Source organism: Chamaea fasciata, unplaced genomic scaffold, assembly GCF_029207755.1.
Source record: "Chamaea fasciata isolate MVZ Bird 193981 ecotype frontalis unplaced genomic scaffold, bChaFas1.0.hap1 SCAF_9, whole genome shotgun sequence".
Taxonomy (NCBI): Eukaryota; Metazoa; Chordata; class Aves; order Passeriformes; family Sylviidae; genus Chamaea; species Chamaea fasciata.
The window spans coordinates 6,200,725-6,220,882 of NW_027094094.1; the positions used below are offsets into that span (position 1 = coordinate 6,200,725).

Consider the following 20,158-nt stretch of genomic DNA (forward strand, 5'->3'; position numbering starts at 1 on the left):
GAGTAAGAAATTAGAGAATAGAAATAAAAGGCAAGACAAAAAGTACAAAACTTGCCTGTTGTAAAAGCTCATAAAAGTTTTCCTAAGATGCATCATGCAAGACATGATGTTTGACTTAAATTTCTATTAAATAAATACATTCTGCCTACCTAAAATTCATTTCTTGTTTTCATTTGATGAGTTCATCATGCTTGGTTTCTATTTAGTGCAACGAAGATTATTCTACTAAAACAGAATTTGTATGTGGTAAAATTAATTTCAGAAATATTCAGAAATATTCTGATTCAGAAATATTCATGGCTTTCCCCCAGGGCCGAAGTCTCCTGCAGAACACTGGCACCATAATCCCTTCTGGCTCTTCCAGCCTGAAATACTGCAACTCTTTCCCCACCACAGCAGCTCCTCCTGGGAGCTTCATTGTGAAACATTAGGGAAAGATACCTGAGGATGTGGAAGAATGACAGCTGCAGAGTAGGGGAAGGGGTTTTTAGGCAAGGGGGTGTTGATTTATCCCAAAGAGTTGATGTGCAGCCTTAATTGATCATTAGTATCTCAGCATCACAAACCAAGGCAGACAATCATAGCATTAGTAATGCTTTCAGAAACTACTATCCTAGACAATCCATTTACAATTTTTTTGCCTAAATATGATCCCAAGACATGTATTGAAGTTGCCATTTCCAACTGGACCATCTATTTTCCTATCAAGAAAAATCAGATCCAATGTGGAAGAGGAAAAAAGTGCCAGCTCTGTGTTAACTATCGCAGCATGCAGGCAGATATCATTGCCAGCCAAAAAAATTGAGCATCAATGAAGTATTTATTAAAATTGTGTACAGAAATGACATGAGCTGAGACTCAGGCTAATAATGACCGTGGGTAGACTGGTGATCCCACCTTTTCGGACCCTGGATGATAACTTGCTTGGAATTAAATATTGTGGGAAGCATCATACTTTACTCTCCCTAATGGCCTTCAGCTTTAAGTTTTTAATTTCCTGTAGGTCTCAGCTGCGTGAGGAGGTCTCCCAAGGTTTCTTTGCTCACTAACTTGTGAGCCATGGACTGGGCACTCATGAGTGAGAGAGGTGGTGGGTGAAGTATTATCTGACCTGCCTGCTGGTTTCCTGCTTTTTATGGCTTGCAGGGATGGGATACACAGCCTTGCAACCTTAATTTTTTAATTCTTTTTAAAAATTTTTTTTTTTGGTAGAAACGACATTAATACCTGTGACTCCACGTACAGGTGCGCACGTAAATACGTGCAGTCCGTAGGTGTACGCATCAGCAAAATTAGGTCCTCAAAACATCTTGTATAACAGTTTTTATTAATATTTTTGTATTTCGTAATTTTCACTCTCTCATTTAAATCCAACAGATCTGCCAGGGCGGGTGGATGGGGCTGAAAAATAAAGAAGTTCCCGAAGCGGTGGGCAGCAGGATGGGTTCCAGAGCAGCACCACCGCCGGCTGCCTCCATGGCCGCCCCCGAGCCCCGAATATTGAATAATAAAACCAGCAACTGACGCCTTTAGCCACGCTCCCTCCTCTCCACAGCTCCTGCAGGGCTCTCTGCCCGCTCCAGAAACAAAAATAGCGACGAATTAATTAACGGGACGGGGATCTCAGCCGGGAGGGGGCCCCGGGAGGCAGCGCTCCGTCACGCCCGGGGGAGCCGCGGCCTCTCCGGCCCTGCCCGCGGGCAGCGGCGGTGCTCGGGGCGCCGGCTAGCTCCTGCCGGGGCGGCCGGGGAACGGCGGCGAAGGGAAGAGAGGGCGGCGGCGAACCCTGCCCTCTGCCCTCTGCCCGCCGCCGCCGCCCGCAGCATGGGGAAGGCGGAAGCGGCGGAGCCGGCCCGTCAGGCCGGGCGGCGGCGGGGGGGCAGCGCGGCGAGAGGCTGAGGCGGCCGCGGCGGGGACGGGCGGGCTGACGGAGGCAGGGAGGGCGGCCCGGCACCGAGCCCCCCGCCGGCACCGAAGCGCCGCCGGCAGCGAGCCGGCACGAGCGGGGAGAGGCCGCTGCCGGCCGGCCGGCCGGCGGGGCCCCGCGGCGGAGCGGCCCGGCCCGGCCCGGCCCGGGGGATGCCCTGGGGGCGGCGCGGGGCCGGGCCGGCGGCAGCGGCGGGCAGGGCCGGGCCGGGCGCGGGACAGCGGCGGGGCCGGGGCTGCGGCGGGAGCGGCGGCCCCCGGCCATGGAGCCGCGGGTGGGGCTGCCGGGGAAGGGGGGGACCCGCGGGCCGGTGAGGGCCACCCGCGGCCGGGAGCGCTAGAGGAAGGACCAGCCGAGCCCCCTGACAGGTGTCCCCGCCGTAAGTGCCCTTACGCAGTCACTCGAGGACTGACGGACTTTGCGTTTGTTATTGCTGCTGCTGCGATCTTCAAAGATGATGTTGGCAGAGCAAGCCCAGAAGTGGTTCCCAACTCACGTGCAAGTTACGGTCCTTCAAGCCAAAGGTCTGAAGCCAAAAGGTAAAAATGGCAGCAACGATGCCTACACCATCATCCAGCTGGGCAAGGAGAAGTACTCCACCTCGGTGGCTGAGAAGACGCTGGATCCCATCTGGAAAGAAGAGGCCTCCTTCGAGCTCCCTGGACTGCTCATGCAGGAGAATCCAGAGAAGTACATCTTGTACCTGATTGTCATGCACAGGTCGCTGGTGGGGCTGGACAGGTTTTTGGGACAGGTGGCCATAAGTCTGAATGATATATTTGAAGACAAGCAAAGGCGGAAAACAGAGTAAGTGATGGTTGGTTTTTTTCATTATGATTTGTATTCCTTGGCCAGTTGCACTTGGGGAGGGTGGGAAATGGGAGCCTTACTGTGAACGTGCGTATGTACATTGAAATGAAATGAGTACGTTTCTGTCGTGGATTCTGTGCTCAAATCTCTTAATCTATACAGTTATGTCATTGTGGCCTGACCTCTTCCAGAGAAGTTTACTGTAATCAAAGTGCTTACTGTGCACAGGGACTGTCAATAACATTAACTTTTCTGACAAATTCTTGTGTGTAACGTGAACTCATTACAGTCTGTTTTTCTAAGCATTTTTCTTTATTCTGCACAGGTCCATACCCCCATTCATGTCCTACCTCAGTTTGAACCATGATGCCCTGAAACCTAGTGTGCTTCTCTTTAAAATTGTTTTCCTTCACTTGCCTCAACCACGTGTCTTTAAATATTTTATATTTATGTTTTAGTGGTCAATGAACTGTGACTTAATGAAGGCTTGCCACTAAAGCACAGTGCTTTGCTGGTCCTGATTAATCTTAGGCCATGATCCCGCAGGCTGCACTGTACAGCAGGCCTCAGTTGAGAAGACTGAGGAGAAATTTCAGCTCTTGTGGTAGCTTCCATCACTACCTACATAAGCCTTTGTCAAATAAAATTGTGCTTGCCAGGAAGTTCAGGCACTGGAATGCAAAAAAAAGGAATTATAAAAAAAAAGGTGTCATAACGTTGTATTAAGTTGAACTCTACTTATCTAATTCTCTGAGTTTTTCAACTAAATGAGTAAAGCTGTTATAATTCCTAGACAGGACATGGCTGCACAAAGGTGTTTGGTACCAGCGTAATTTATCCTCCAATGTGTACATGTAACTCAGACTGTAGGTGTGAGAGTACTACAGACATGCCTATGACTCCATGCTTTGGCCTTGGTTTCGATGTGCTTGTCCCACAGAAGTTGAGTCATGAACAGCGTGGAGACCTCCAAGTGAGCTCTGTGTTGGCAGCTACACATGAACGCTGACAGATCTTGCTGCAGCACGGTTAAGAAGTTCCTGCTCCAGGTGCCTTTCCTCCTCTGGTGTCTCTTCAGTAGAGTACAAAGGCTGCTGTGCCCAAATCCCAGCTGTTAAAATTAAAGTCGGGTATCCATGGTGATGGTGGGTCTGTGGTGAGGTGCTGGGATTTGCGTCCAAGCCACTGAAGGACTCGCATTGCTTGTCTGTCTCTGACTGTGCTGGGGTTGAACCTCCAGCAGCGTTGGCAGTTGGAGGTGGAAATCCATATGGTTAACACCAGGCAGGGCTTCTTGGTCAGACAACTGTTCCTGCTGAAACCACCTCAAAACCTGGTCATACTTAAGCGCATGGCTGAGGTTGAAGAGCATCAAAGACAAGTCAAAGCTATCTTTGCCCTGGTGTTTGTTTGTTTTTGTAAACTGAATTTTTTTTGCAAAACGGTATGTTCACAAACCATGTGATAGGAAAGAAGAAGTCTGTGCAGTATCTCTTGTGGGTTCGCTGTCTGGAGTATTACGCTTTCTAATTGCTTACCTTTTTAGGGACAGACTAGTTTTCTTGATGTCATACATGGTAATGCCTGTAGCCTTAGGGTCTTAATTTCTGTTAACACTTGATTTAAGAAGTTTCACTGCTCTTTAGACACTTATCTTAAAAATTCTTGAATCATTAGTTGTAATTATCTTGCAAGTCAGCAGTCAATTGCCTTAGCTGCAACACCTAGCAACAAGGTGAAAAACAAATGAACGAAGGAGGAATGCTACTAAAAGTAATGACTGTAAATCTAGATAGAAATATGTGTTCAGAAACTGGAGTAAAATATGGAAATTATTCCATTATTACTGTGAGTGAGAAAACAACTTTTCCCTAGAAGAAGAAACATAGGCACCAGTTTTAGCAAACGCAGCACTGGAGTCTTGCAGAATTATTCCAGAAATTTTTAAGTGGGGTAAGTAACGCAGTCCTCGTGACAGTTAAACAAACATTCAGATCTGCAGTGTTTTCATAGGAATTTATGCTTAGCAGGGCTCCATAGGTGTTCTTTATTTTCTCATTTCTGTCTCTGAGGTGTGAGAGAGGAACTCCTGCTCTGTTCCCCCCAGAGCTGGAATCACCGTGGCTCGCCGGGACCGCTGCGTGCTGCCTGCGAGCTCCACTGCGCAAGATGGGGGCCTGTGGGGAAAGTTTTACAAACAGCCCGAGTCCTTTCTTCAGAAGTTACTTGAGCATTTAAGATTGCAAATCTTATTAAAAGTTGATGGGTGTTAGGCTCCCAGGGCCGAGCAGTCGTACTTGTAAAAGTCTTATGTAAGTGTAAAAGTGCGGCTGGGCGGCAAGTGGGATTTTTGGCAGTGCGTTCTCCCTTAACGCCGGTTTAAATTCTTACGAGGAAGGAGCCACTGAAAGTCCAGTTTTCCCTTTGGCGTCTTCAAAAACCTCAGAGATGTCCTTTCAAAAACTCACTTTTTGGAAAAAAGTAGCTCTGAGTTCCTGAGTTGAGGTGTTTTTGGCTTTTGGTGGTTGCGTGCCCCCGTGCCACGCGGGTGTGTCGCGGCCGTCTCCTTCAAGCGTTCCTTGGAGATGTGGATGCAAGATTTGTACGTGTGTGTGGGGCAAGGGCAAACTTTCAGGAGTAGATTTACGAATGCAATCTCAAGCAAAATGCTCTTTTTTCCCCCTCCTCTTTATTAAATCCTTTTTAATAGAAAATATTCCTAGTCCTGTGTTGGCAGTAAACGAAGGGTAATATATTTGGACCTAAAGACCTTGTAACTGTGACCATGGCGTGGGAACTGAGACACCCAGCACCTTTCAAAACCAAGTCCAATGTCTTTGTTACCAAAGCATTCTGATGGTTGAAAGCTATATTCATTGTTTCAGGAACACTAATCTGTTTTATTAAGCAATGTTTTTACTTTCAAATATGTTCAACAGGCTTGTGCTCTTATTAAATCCAGAGTTATTTTCTTATGTTGATGTAACCTTAACATTTCTTGCTTTGTTTGGGGATGAATGAGATCCAGTTATTTGATGAAGTGTCTATTGGTAATATTTCTACTTTTTAATATATTTAATAGCTTCCTCTTTCCAACACAGCTCTACATATGGTGCTGTAAGAGACAGACTCAAGAGTCACCAGGGTATTGCAAAAAAGATATTTAATATTCTGCACAATGCTGAACCCTGTCAGCAATTCCCTAGTGCTTTCATAGTAAGGAGGTATGAGAAGTGAAGGCTACCAGCTGATTCTCAATTCCTAGGAAGGCCGTGGGGTGTGTGACATTTGGCTTTTTACATATTTTTTTAATTTAATATTTTATAATTTGGAAGAAACAAATTTCAAAAATCATTGCAGACTCAGGAACATTATGTTAGGGAAAAATAATCTTTTTTTTTTTTTTTTTTTTTAATATTCTGTGGAGTGCTTTTTTTGTTACTTGTCACATCTTAAGACAAATACTCCCTGCAGTAAAGTTTTCAGGCAGAGGCCTCATGATAGGATTTGTCTTGTGTTCTAAGAAACTTGCTCTGGCTCAAGACTTAATGAAACAATGTAGTCTATTTACTATAACTTGATAGGGAAAATTTTGTCCACAGCATCATAGAATGTCCTTTTTCTTTCTGAAACTGATGATTTTTCAAATTCTTAAAAGTAAAAATTCTTGGAACAGTTAGATCCAGCTGTGGCTCAGATGGTCCCTCACTAGATCTCTTCCAGAGACTTCATCCAAAGCATCTGCAGGATCCCAGTTCATTTTCTTTCTGTCTTAGTGCAGAAATGCCCATTGTACTGTGAAAGTTCATAAATTTGTGTCTCTGGCATCCCTGAAATGGACAGGGACTTTTTACTTCTGCTCTTTCTTCCAGTGCTGAAAACCAAGCTCCAGATGCTGAAAGATTTTACTGAGGTTTTTTAACAGTTCAAAAAGCTTCGGAAAAACTGCTTTAATAGAAGTGTACTTAGCATAAGTTTTCAAATGTTACATTTCTGACGTGGCTTTTATTTTTTGCAGTAACATCATGTGGGTTTTTTAATTCATCCTTAGAAATACATGACAATTTTTTCCCTCTGCTCTTGCAAAATAAATATACCTCTTCTGCTCTTCCATTTGAAATGTAAATTATGATCAATGAATGGTTTTAATGCATATATGCTTTTTTGTAGTAATTTCAATTCAGTCATAACTCACAGTTGCCTTAATGCTGATAATCTGATTGCATAGCATCAAAACAAATTTGTGGGTTACTATGGAATAAAAAATACTCGTTTGCTGGCATGTTTTAATTTACTGAAGCATTTTTCAGTTGTTTTTTACAATGACTGAGCTTAGATTTTTTTTCCTCCTGTGGGCTAAACGAACACAACACTAGAAGAACAAATTGCTGTTAACATTCCCAGTGTTACTTATGTCCTCAGCTTTTGCTTCATCCTTGTTACTCTCTAATTCCACACTGTTTATTGTCCATTCCTTTATGAGCTTTCCTGGCTCATTTTATTGTATGTTCAGCTGATTTAAGATGTAACACTTGTTTGGAATGCTATAAATTTGGGGAGGCAGGTGATGTAGAGTTATTATTTCTTATGGAAATGTTGGAGGAGACATCTTCTATTTGTGATTTAGTTCCTCTTCTCCCAGGAGTCTCTAATACCTCCACAACACTCCCCTCCACACACACACACACAAATTGCAGCACTTGTTAAAAAAATGCTTGCTTGAGCATAATACAGTGAAGGAATCTTGGCCTTTTCTAAGGATACTTCTTGACTTACACTGATCATAAAAAAAGAGTCAAAACCATCTTCTCAGCAAGCAAACAAAAATAACTCATGGTTGGCCATGATCAGTGCCCCTGTGTTGTAGGCATTGACTTTAGTGCTGCTGAGCTTCCTGGAAGATATGCAAATGGTGTGACTTTTTCCAAACTAATGTGAATTTTTTCTTGCCAGCCTCTGTCTTGGATATGAACTCACTCTTCTACTGCCTCTGCTCTATCCTCTCATCTGTAGCAGCATAAGCAAGAGGGAGGCTTCAAATACATCTGGAATTACGAACAAGCAACAACTAGTAAATAGATAATATGTAGGTTCAGTGCTTGTTAATGAGTAGGAACCATTTTAATAATATTTCTACGAAACATAACACACTAACTCATTTTTAGTCTTAAATTTAGTTTAAACAAGAAAAATGTGTTTTAAGGGATGAACTTCAATAGTAGTGGAAATGGCAGGGTGTAATAGAAAATGTCTTTATTGTGGTTAAAGCAAGAGAAAAGCTTTGTTCCTCTCAAGCCAAAAGTGGGAAGAGTGGTAACTGAGAAATTTGTTAAAGGCACAGAAATAAAGAGCAGGCTGGAGATTCCATACAGGTTGTCTTGTGGTACCACTCATTAAATGTAAGAAAAAAAAAAAAAAAAAAGGAATGTGAGTAGTGAAGAACTGAAGAGAAAGATGGTTATGGGTGAAAACAAAGTTTTGCCCAACTGTAGCTTTATGGACTTAGAGTGTTATTTTCAAATTATTTAGTAATATTCCCAGCATTTGCGTTTTGAGAACAAAACCATGCACATCTTCTTACTAAGTCATAACTCTGAGCCAAAGTGCCATCTGGATTGAAATGCTTCTCCATTTTCTGTGCACACATACACATGCTCACACACACACACACTCAAATAACTGGCCTTAATCTCATACCTTCAGTTAGTTTGTTTCTAATATAGAAGTATTCATACCTAGTCTTTAGCCAAAATAATAAGTAAACTAAGACCACTTTAATGACTTTGATTGCAGTTCATGTTAGCAAACCCCATAGTGAGGGTGTTGTGATAGCTGTTGGATCCCATATGTTTTGTGGTGTTACAATGTCACTCTGTAGCATTTATTTGAAACTGCTTTGAATTTCTCATTTCAGTTGGCTTCCAGAAAGTAAGAGTATTCATCTTTGTGAGTGTCATCACTTACTTTAATGAATAATTTGTTTTCTTCTTAATTTCCCTTCGTACACGATGTAGTCTGTGCTCATCCCCTTGCCTTAATTTTCCTGCTTGCTGACTTTGGGGCAGCCTCTCAGTATGGCATCGGGATGATTTATCACAAAACATACTTCTGCATTTTTCAAAGTGCATACGCTGCTAAATGCAAATGTCAGACAGTTCTGGGCTTTGGGTGTTGTTTTTTTATCAATTAGCTGTGGGTGTTTATGTTAGCGGACTTTTTTGAAGCAGGTTTCTTCTGTGTATCTAGCTTGGCAGTAGTCATCAACTTCATTTTTGGGACAGCTGATGGACATGTTCTATCATTGAGATTCTGATGGTCTTTTAGTGAGGTGGATTTAGAGTATCTGCCTGTATAGAAAATTCTCATTAATGTGTAGCAGATCATGATGCTGATTTTTGCCTGTAAAATCAAGGTCAGGAGCCTTGGTGGATGCTGTGATGATTATGTGGCTTTTTGTGATATTTCTTCAGTAATTTGTGAATTGAAATAAAGGTTTTGCAAAATCCTTTGGGTTTTTCAGCAAAGCAAAACTACATCAGCTCAACAGATAATTACTGGTAGAGTGAAGGCAGAGTGGTGTCTTTGAGAAGCAGAAAGATGGGAAAATTCCTTCCATACTTTCCATCTTTGGCACTGTCCAGAAGACAGAGTCGGGAGATCGTCTGTCATGCACAGGATGAATGTGCTGGCTGGAACACTTAATTCCTGTTGAAATTGGTAGATAAGTTACCCAGTGGTTTTGGAGGCTGTCAGAGTATATAATTAAAATGTAATTGAAATTAGGTAGTGCTTTTTCTTACCCGTGCTGTCAGCCCATCCTGCTTACTGTTAAATGGTGAGCAGAACAGGCTGAGTGGTGCTTCTTCGGAGGAGAGTGAGGGATAAGACTTGGAAATGTCAGATTCTGTGGCAGATTTGGGGGACAAATAGAAAAGAGGAGGAAAAAGACAGCTGCAAGTCTGTAGATCACTAGCTATTTAAATGAAATAGACAGGCCAGGGTTTTGTAACTTGCTCATTTATAGTAGCTTATTTCGGTTTTCTCCTTCACCCTTCCTGTCTGTCTTCCCTAAGTGAAGGGTTCGTTACTGGTAAGACTGCACAAGTTACCAGAGTTTGCTTTTTCCACCCCTAATTGTAAGTATGGCGAAAATCAACTAATTTTGTCATGGGTAGAAAGTAGCCATGCTGCCTCACATAGGGATTTAGCTTTTCTGGGTTGCCTGGTCAGCAGGATTTTTTGCTATTTAGCCTTGCACATTGAGCTTCTCTTTGCACATTCAAGAAAATTGTCAACATGCAGAGCGGCAATTTTTGGAATACTTAAAAGTCAAAATTAACAGAGACCTGTGCAAGACAGGCAGAGTCCATTAGCACACTGAAAAACAGATGAGAGGAAGAAGCAAGGATTGTTCTGATGGAAGCCAAAAGGAAACAGTCAAAATTGGAGGGTGTATGGAGGACATTGCCCTACAGAATATTTGAAGGTGGGAGCAAGAAGAATGAATGTGATTCCAAAGGCAATAGGGCTTCCTTTGAAGTTGGGAAAATTTGCCAGACTTTGTACAAGGTCTGTTTAAATAAAGACTGTCTGCAAGACTGGATGTAATATTTGGTTATTAAGTAAAAGGGCATCTGCTCTCATAACAGCCACCCTGTTTTGTTCATGTATGTTATTGGCTATTTTCCTACTTTGTACAGGCTTTCTATAGAATAAGCTCATGGCAGCCTGACAAATGGAGCATTTATTGTGGCTAAAAGTACTGTAAACAAAACCAAAATAGCAAGTTTTATTGGCTTTTATAATACATTTCAATTTTTAAAATTGGCAGTAGTATAGTGGAATTTAGTGTTTTAGGGCCCAAATGTTGTTATCTGAAAACAGCGGACTTCATTTCCCGGTTCTTTTTTCTCTCCTGGTTTTTCTATTTGCTGCTCACGCCCATGTGTTGTCGAAACAGATTCTAATAAGAAACATTTACAGCCTGAGTTGCTCGTTCACGTGCAGCTCCACGTAAATGCATTTCCCTGCATTTGTTCTCATCTGTTTAAGAAAAGTAATTAGTTGCCTTTGAATTTCGAAGAAAATCATGATTTGAGTCTGCTTCTCATATTGTCTTGTTATAAGCTGAGGCATAAGGAACCTTCATTATAAGTAAAACAAGATAAACTCTCCAAGGTAACAAAGAAACCTCCTTGAAATGCCTATGAAAATTAAATATCTGTCTTTCATACAAAGATTTGATCCGGCAATCATTATTCAAATAGAAATTCCACTGAAGAGCAGAGGAATTTTGCTGGAGTAAAAGTGTTTTTGATGAAATTCTGTTGGAATCAGTAGCAGTGTTGAACCTGGTTCCAGCAGGACCCTCTGTTGTCTTCCTAGGGAAAGAAGAGTTTCTTTATTTTCCCAGCTGAACTTATTTTTAAGGTCAAGTTCTTCAAAATATACTTTGAAAAGAAATGTAGAAGCTATGAGGGCAAGGTAGTAGTTGTGGGCTTCTCTTTAAGAAGGGGTAAATGTCAAAATAGTACATGGCATTTACCCTTAACAGGTGAGTACTGGTAATGACCCAGCGTTGTTGATTGGTGATAAGAATGCCAATAATTGAGTTAAATGAATTTTTAGAATAAAAGACGTTCTTCCCCATAGCTAAAGCGTAAGAATTTATGTTTTCTTGTTCTAAAACCAGTAAAGTGCCATGGGTCAATTTAAGGTTTTGATCATTCAGAAGCAGAAATATAGAAAAATTCACCAGTTTTTTCAGTTAGAATATTAGTGTTTGAACCCTTTGAGGAGAGGGTGAAAGGGAATGTTTTGTTACAGTGTAAGCTGAGCCATTAAATTTGAATGTCAAAAAATGAAGTCCTTTCTGCCTTTAAATGTTTCTTTAAACACTCATGAGCCTTATTTGTGCTGGTGTGTGTGGCTGAGGAGCCAAAGGACTTTCTCAGGTCCAGGATGGTTTTGTTCAGGGGTTTTTACCTGCACAGGAGCTGTCTGAGCAAGGCTTGCTCATTATGGCTGTGTACTGTTTGTATTTTTTTAAGGGAATATGTGAACATATTTTCTTTTAAAGAAGAGTTTGAATGAAAGTAGGCTATCATGTCTTCCAGTTTTTGCGATATTGTGTAGCACAAAGGCAATTGACTTTTGGTTCTGTTTTTGTTTTCTCTAACAACTCTATAGATGACTTAAAGTGTTTCTGGAATCAGTTACCAAAGAAGTGAAGCATTATTAACTAAAAGGAAAAACAATCCATCTTCCTCAGACACATATTCCAGGTTTTGTATTTCATTTAAAGTATATGAATGAAGTTACTTTACAACAGAAGAAAAGCTTTTTTCCTAAAGATTTGATTATCCTTCTACTGGCTTGAGCTTCTGGATCTACTGGTCTGGATTCATGTTGTTCATTGCGAAGACAGAGGAGGAATTATTCTGCTTTAGTATGAAATATAAAATCTTATAAATATCACAAAGCAGCAACAACAACAAGAGGCATAATACTTTTATCCTTTTGTTATGTCTTTGGTGTGTCACTTTTGGAAGTATTTGCTCAACTCAAAACATGTAAACTTGAAAATTTGATTACAGCTGTCACCTTTAAAATATATTCATAAAACTGAAAACAAATGGAGGGTTATATATCTTCTTTCCTGACCTGACCTTTTTTCCTATATTTGTCAGGATTGAATAGTGTATGTATAACTGTATAATCCATTTTGTATCTGTGTAATAGGCAATTAAATTTCTTAGTCTTTCCAATTGAAAAGTTACTGGTGGTAAGGCACTGTTGTGGGAGTTTGTGCACATGGATTTCTCCTGACAGTGGGTTTAGAACACTTCTTTGGAGCTGCTGGATCTGAAATATGCCCTTGTGACCTTTTGAAATAGAGAAAGGCTCTTGGTGATGGTTGAGGAGAAGGAATTGTGTGTTGGTCATTCATTTAGGTGAAGCTGTGGAGGGAAGATTGAGCCATAATTCTGCAGATGCTTCCATGGGACAATGGAGCACAACGGAGAAGGAATAAGACACTTGGATAATGATAAAGCTTTTGCCGGACCTGGCAAAGAAGCACACTAGACTTTCTGAGACGGATGATCACATCTTTGATCTCTTTTCAAGGAGTGGGGATTTATGTCATGGTTCCAAAGGAAGTATTTCTGAAGTTAATCCTGCTGGTGACCTGCAAAAGAGAGGATGCTGTTGGATACACCTGTGTGCCCACAGTTTAGCTTGTGGAGTTACTGTCAGCATCCAGAGGGGAGGCAGTTGCAGAATTAAAATGGTAGCTGACTCTCAGATATTTCTTAGCCAGTGTTGCTGCAGTTTCATAAATCTTAACCAGTGCTTAGAAGGAAGGAAAAAGGGGGAAATGTTTGCTAGTGTGTAAACCTGAGCAAAGTCCAAGGAGAAAAGGTTACTAGATCAAGTAGTTGTCACATAGAATGCATTAATATACATCACTACTAAATAAAGGACACTTGAAAACTGTAAAAAAAAGAAAATGTATTTGTATTTATGGTTAAGTACAAATTCTCCTTCATAAGTAGATGGAAGCCCTTAACTTTGATGGTGTTTGGTCAGCTTCCAGAGTTGATTTTGATTTTGAAACAGGTGAACACTAAAGAGCTTCCTCTTGCTTAGGTGTTTTCTCCTTGAAAACAAATATAAAGAAAGAAGTTTTTTCATACAGGGATGGTAGAGTCTTTGATACAGGATTTGGGTTTTCATACTGTAAATTGTGCTAACAAGATGCATTAACCAACTAACATCTGAATGTAATGATAGCCTCCAGAAAACACAACGTAACTTGCTCTCTTTCTCCTTTAAGGTGGTTTCCCCTAGAATCCAGACAAGGGAAGAGAACTAAGGACAGAGGTGAAATAAACGTCAATATTCAGTTTATGAGGAATAACATGACAGCGAGTATGTTTGATTTGTCAATGAAGGACAAAACCAAATCCCCATTCGCTAAACTGAAAGACAAAATGAAGGGTCGGAAAAACGATGGGACGTTTTCAGATACATCCTCTGCAATCATCCCAAGCACTCACACGCCTGATACAAATCTAGAGGTGTGTAGTGGTGAAGTGCAAATGAAATCAAAACCAAAAAAACCTTTCCTCTTGGGACCTCAGCGGCTCTCCTCAGCTCACTCCATGTCAGATCTAACAGGACCACACGTCTCTTCAGAGAAGATGAAATCTGGCACTGTTGGCTACACCCATCTCTTCAGGCGTCAGCTGGAGTCCTTTGGTTCAGTTGACGAAGGGGGTAAGTAAAACTCACGACCATTACAATTACAGCTCATTATTAGAGCATTCAGAATCTGTTACTTTAGTTCATGAAGTACTTACAAGACCAAAATGTTGAGATATTGCTGGCCTACTTTTTATGCTTTCTTTAATTGCTGATAACTCATAATTGCTGTTTCTGAGCATAAGAAGGAACTTACATTGCTCATGATGTCTGATAATTTAGCTTTTTCTCTTACTATGTCCTCATCTGAGAGTGTATTGCATTCCAGAGGGGACTCTAGGCAAAACAGCTTCTTGTGAGAAATAAGTCTAATTAAAAAGTCAAAAACTTTTTTATCACCAAAATTTAAACCTGATTTATACAAACAACTGAAAATACTTTGCATTGCTCGAAGTTATTATGCAGCAACACATTATTGTCTCTTTCTGGAATGGCACACCAGTCATAGCTGTCTCCTCTGTAGAACTTGGTTTTCATGCAGGAGACAAAAATTTCCCGTGGTGCCCATCCATGAACATTTCTGAGACATGAAATTGAGGCCACAGCTGTTAATTTTATTTTTTTAATAGCTTAGTTACTCACCAGAGTTCTGAACTGAGGCTCAATTGCAAAGCTTCTAGATCTAAGCTAAAATGGGTTTTCTGCATGTCATAAACTGTGATATAGTGTCTCATTGATAACATACTAATGACAGATTGTTTGCAGGGAGTCTAAAATCTCCACACAGAAGGACATTAAGTGTTGATACTTCTAAAATGAGCCAACTTGACAGCACAGTTGATGAAACTGCACTTGAAGCACAAAATGACCCATTTAATGTGAGTGCTTCGTTACCCCAAAAATTTGCTACACTGCCAAGACAGAAGAATCCATTTGAAGAAAGCCCAGCAGCGTGGGATCAAAACATAAGTCTGTTCTCCAAACCTGTCGAGATCAGAAAAGACATTAAAAAAGAGAAAAAAGAGAAAGTTAGTCTTTTCGAAAGAGTGACTGGAAAAAAAGATAGCAAGAGGTCAGATAAACTTAGCAATGGGGGATCAGAGAGTTCTACTGACTTGAAATCACCGAGTGCGTTTGGGGAAGCTCATCAGGAGAGTTTTGATTACGATTCGACTAATCCGTTCATGGCAAACTTCAAGCCTACAAGCATGTTGCCATCTTCAAGGTAGGTTTTTGCTGGATTTCAATCTGATATCTTGAACATGTTATATAAATGAAAATGTGAAGTGTTGAGGAGCACAATCTTTGTGCTTTATACACGTTTGTGTCAGTGCTTGTCCGTTTCTAACACAAACTTCTTATATCATTTGATCGTTTTGTGCTTTGTTTTGAAGTGACTTTTTTATTGCTGTTATGTGCTGTGGAGGTTCTTGGGTGCTTGTGTTTGTGGAAGACCTTGTTTGTGCTTCAGAGTGGGCTCTCCCTGAAGTCTTCTGCTTTCTCTGGACAGTCATTGCTGATTTATTACATTGCCCTAAGTCAGGTTTTGAGAGGGAAAGGTTTCAAGCGTAAGGGGAAGATGAAACTGAACAACTAAAAGAGTGGTGCAAGTGGGTGAAGTGAAAAGAAATCCTGTCACTATTTGGGGGGAAAAAAAGAATATTTAGGTTCTATCTGTTAGAATACAAGAATTAAAGAACATTCTGTTTCTAAATGGGAGCATTCACATGAACTCTTATCTCACTTGAATTTTGTTTGGCTCGCTGCAGCTTTGCTGAGTTCTATGGATTGAAATTGTTGCACGAGGCAGCAGTTTATGTCTTGAGCAGAATGAATTAAGTTACAGGGCTGATAAGGAACTTTGATTTAAATAATCCATTTTAATCTTTGTTTGTCTATCAATGCTTTACTTGTTTTCCTTAAGAAAAAGTGTAACCCACAGTTAGTTTCCTTCCTGGGTTTTGTTTGCTAGTGAAAAAGATAGGCTGTCTCTCTTTATACATGTGTAAATATATATATATTTATATACACTGCCACCCATGTATACTGTTCACAATAGAAAAATGTTTAAGAAGTTAATTAACTTTCATTCCTTTGCGTTCTTTTTTTTTTTTTTTAAATACCAGAAATTAGCAGTCCTTGCTTTTTCAAGGCAATGATTCATTTCTATGTAATGACTTAAATTTGGAACAAAATGCATTTGAAATTGAAATGCTTCAAACTGGAATCTAAAGGCTGTAAAATCAGTCACTGTTTTAAATGGAAAACATGGTTCTAAAAAATTCACCTTTTCTGTGTATTAATTCCTTAATTAATGCCACAAGAGTAGTTTCTTTTTTTAAAAAAAAGGTTTTTGTTAACTTGTTCTCTTAGAGCAGAGGAATCTTACTGTGTCTCAGCTCAGTTTTTTTCATAGGTTAGGATGCATGCACTCCTGATTGAAACTTAGAATCATTTTCTTAACAAAACTAATCATGGATGTGATTTCATTACGGCAATGAACTGAAATGGATCTGCTGTAGAAAAGAATTTGTTGCTAGAAGCTCATCCGACCTCAACAAATTATCCTTCTTCTTAGAGCCTTCTATGAGTCCAGTCAGTTCCTAGTGTCTTAAATAACATGTTTATAGACAATTTTAGAATATTTTTTATTTAATGAAGTATTTCTCTGGATTAGCATAAGTTTAGGTTGTAGCTTGATTTGTCAGAAGTTAAACTTTTATTTAAATAAGCTCCTTTAAAGAAAAATAATTCAATAACAATTAAAATTGCATAGCATTTGATTTTTTTAAAATGAAACACTGTATTCAGGCAGATGCTAGATATAAGTAGTGAAATCTTTTGAAGTTCTTGAATGCAGCAGATCTTGATAAATATAAAACTTAATGGTAATCATGATGGACTTTTTTTCTTTGTTTTGTAATTAAAAAGCTCATCACAGTGCCCATTCAGAAGGACTCTAGTCATTTGTTTCTGCCTTTGTATGAGAGTCCCTTTTACTAGTTCTTGACTTTTATGTAAACATAAACTTTTGATAAGACAAATAGATACAATTTTATTTTCAAGAAGCCACAAATAGTAAACATTCTGACCTTTTTTGTGAGACAGCTATTATGGCATAATATCTAGCCTGCAATAAGTGAAGTTAGAAGCTCTTGATTTTTCTGTGTTCCATTATGATGTTCTGCCCGAACCTTTTAGACTTAGTTTACTTTCTTTCAAATGTATCTTATACAATTATTTTCTTCTGAAGCAGAAACTAATACAAAATGTGCATATTTAATAAGCTTACAGTTTAAGTTTACCTTTTATCTGTGGAGGATTTTTTGAATGGAATCCCTTTTTAATTTTTTGAACTAGTAATACTGAAGAAAGAATTTGTATGAATATGTGGGCACAAAATAAATGAGGCTGGGTAACAAATTCCGTGTGACAGGGAATTTAGTCTCTGGGTTGTTTCTTATTTACTCAACATGCTATTAAGCTTTTTTGGACAAAGCCCATTTCTGCAAGTTAACCAGGCAGTATATGTTTTATTAAGGTGTGTCCAAATTTAGTGTTCTGTTGTGGATCAGGCGTTTGCTCTGCAGATGGATCTCCCACTTAACCCCACTTAGCTGAGCCTTGGTTTGGGTGATGGAACTCCCTGAGCTGGATTCCTGTCTGATGAAATCCTGCTGGAGGATGTATTCCACTGTAGCCATTAAACATCCAGTCTGTGGGACCAGGCTGGACACAGAGCAAAGTGCGAGGGAAAAAACCCAACCCATAGCAACTCGCTTTCCCAGCCCTCAAAAACCATCAACCAAACCCAGCTCCTTCGTGTTTGTAATGTGAATGTCAAGTTCTCAGCGCTGATGGAGCCACATCTGTGACCTTAGTGAGAAGCTTTTCAGTGACTTTGCTGAACTTTGGGTCAGGCTTAAGTCCATCCTAATTAACTGTGGTCGGTAATGTTGAGTGAGCAGTAACAATGTGGAGAACAACAGCTCATAACATCAGCTGAGTGAGGTGCTGCATAACCCTTCACCAGCCCATCCCTGAGTGCTTAGCTGGCTGTCTGCATGCTCTGTCACTAATTACTCTTACTTACTAATTAAAGAAATGAAGGTAAGTACATCTTCCACGTGTTGCTCAGCTGCTGATCCAAAAATTATAGAAGTGGTTCAGCAACACTTGTAGGACTTTTTTTTTTTTTTGCAAAAGAAAGTATGTCAGGATTATTTGAAAATTATTATTTTATTGATATTATTTATTGTTGTTGTTTCAAGAAGGTTTTAGAAGTATTTTGGAAAAGCAAATCAGAACTTACTTGGTTTATATATAATACTTATTGACAGGAAATCACAAGATTTGGACCCTTAATTTCTATTAATCTGTGATCTGGCAAAGGCTTATTCCCTGGCTTTGGCTAAATCTGTAAAATAGGGATGATATCTTACCTTCTGCAAATGCTGAGCGGATAAATGAGTATTTTTAAGATGTTTTTATAGACATGATATTGCAGTGTTATGTGGCTGTTAAGATTGGGGGTTCCATTGTCTGTTGTGGGCGTAGTAGAGATATTTATGAGCTGATTCCTTGACGATTTAAAAATGCAGGAGTCTCACAGTGAAACAAAAAATGCTGGCTTTGCAAATATTACAAAATCTGTTCATTCCAGAGCTTTCGTATCATCCAGCCAATGAAGAATTTTTAAGCAAACAATGTCTAGTGCTCTAAGCCAGCATTTACCAATAATAATTTCGGTTTTGTACTTCTTAATGCACTGTTTTGAAACCTTTACCTAACATTGCCTTAAATTGCACTCATTCTTACAATTACTGCTATTGTCGTGGCTCTCAGGAGGTTAATTTGCAGTCAGTAGCCACGTGGCTTTTGTGTTGAACACAGTTAAGGAAACTGAGGGTGCTCCTGGAAAACAAAGATTGTTTTGTGCCATAACCAAAGCTTGTGCATCGTTTTTCTGAAATTGTTTTTGTTTAGGAAAATAACATGACACTACACTACAGGCTAATAAACGGATGTGAAAATTTCTCAATTTACACCACTTGACAAGTGCTAAAAGAAAAGCATCTTTAATTTTAATGTGTTATTAGGACCTTTTTAGAGAGATTGTACAAGTTATTAACAAGGTCCTCTGAGACAGGAGACGGGTAATTAACAAGACCTACAGAAAGGGAGTTTAGGTAATTAACAAGATCTTAGGCACTGGACACAGGGAGACAAATAGTCCAATATTTAAAGCTGACAGGTTGTAACTAGTCAGATCGAATTCCATATCTGGGAAACTGGATTGGTTAAGCGTTTGGGAGCTTTCTACTAAACATTTTATATATATATATATATAAAATATACACATAATACACAAACAATATCTATGTCTGTATATACACATATATGTACACATGAATGGAGAGAGGCATTAAAAACCCCTTCTAAAGCAGCATATCCTTGACCTAACTATTGCTGTACTTCAGGGAAAAGAAGATAAAGCTTGTGTCTACACAGGGATTACACTTTATCTCAAGTTGTGGCAATAAGTATGTTACATCCTAAGCAACATGGAAGATGGAATAGTGGAGGAGAAAGAAACTTGTGTCTTAACCAGGATTCACTGTAACAATTATGAATAATGCTCATATTTATAATATCAATCACTGGTGAACTGGAGCATAAATTACGAAAATATTACTTGGTTTCTTTTTCTCTATTCTCTTACTGCTTCAGCAGTTTTTCAAATTTGCAACTCAAAAAGGAAAGAAACACCAACCCAATCCTTCAACTCTTTTCCATCTTTCTGCTTGTAATTTCTGAATGTGGTGGTTTTCTTCAGCCTCTCTCACCTTCATCACATGAGGCTGTTGGAGCTGCCTCAATGTCACGTGTTTCAAACAAATCAGGGGCTGCAGTTTTGTTTTTCCTATGGAGGCAACGTTTGAAATAAGCAATGCCTCTGCATTTGGATATGGTCATTATTGGATTTGTTAAAAAACGAGTGAGGTGCCATGAAAACAGGAGGTTTTTGATAATGGTGATATGTTTTGGATCAAATTAAATTGTTAGATCTGAAGAACAGCTGATGTCTGCTACATTTCAGCAAACATTAAGGTTTTGAATGTGTGATGGTCAGGTGGTTAAAGAATGCAATGTCCTAGTGTTCCTCTGGACTCCTTGTCACTTGAGCTGTGACAGTAGAGCAAGTGCCTATCTCGA

At 39.9% G+C, this 20,158-nt stretch overlaps 1 protein-coding gene across 1 annotated transcript in view; it reads left to right on the forward strand.

Moving 5' to 3' along the window:
- The first annotated feature begins 2,156 nt into the window (after positions 1 to 2,156).
- RAB11FIP2 (RAB11 family interacting protein 2) overlaps positions 2,157 to 20,158 on the forward strand; it is a 32,324-nt gene continuing 14,322 nt past the window's right edge. The window contains exons 1-3 of the mRNA XM_066190847.1: positions 2,157 to 2,734; positions 13,575 to 14,017; positions 14,708 to 15,167. Coding sequence (XP_066046944.1) covers positions 2,382 to 2,734; positions 13,575 to 14,017; positions 14,708 to 15,167 — 1,256 coding nt within the window. The 5' untranslated portion in view covers positions 2,157 to 2,381. The remainder of the gene's footprint in view (positions 2,735 to 13,574; positions 14,018 to 14,707; positions 15,168 to 20,158) is intronic.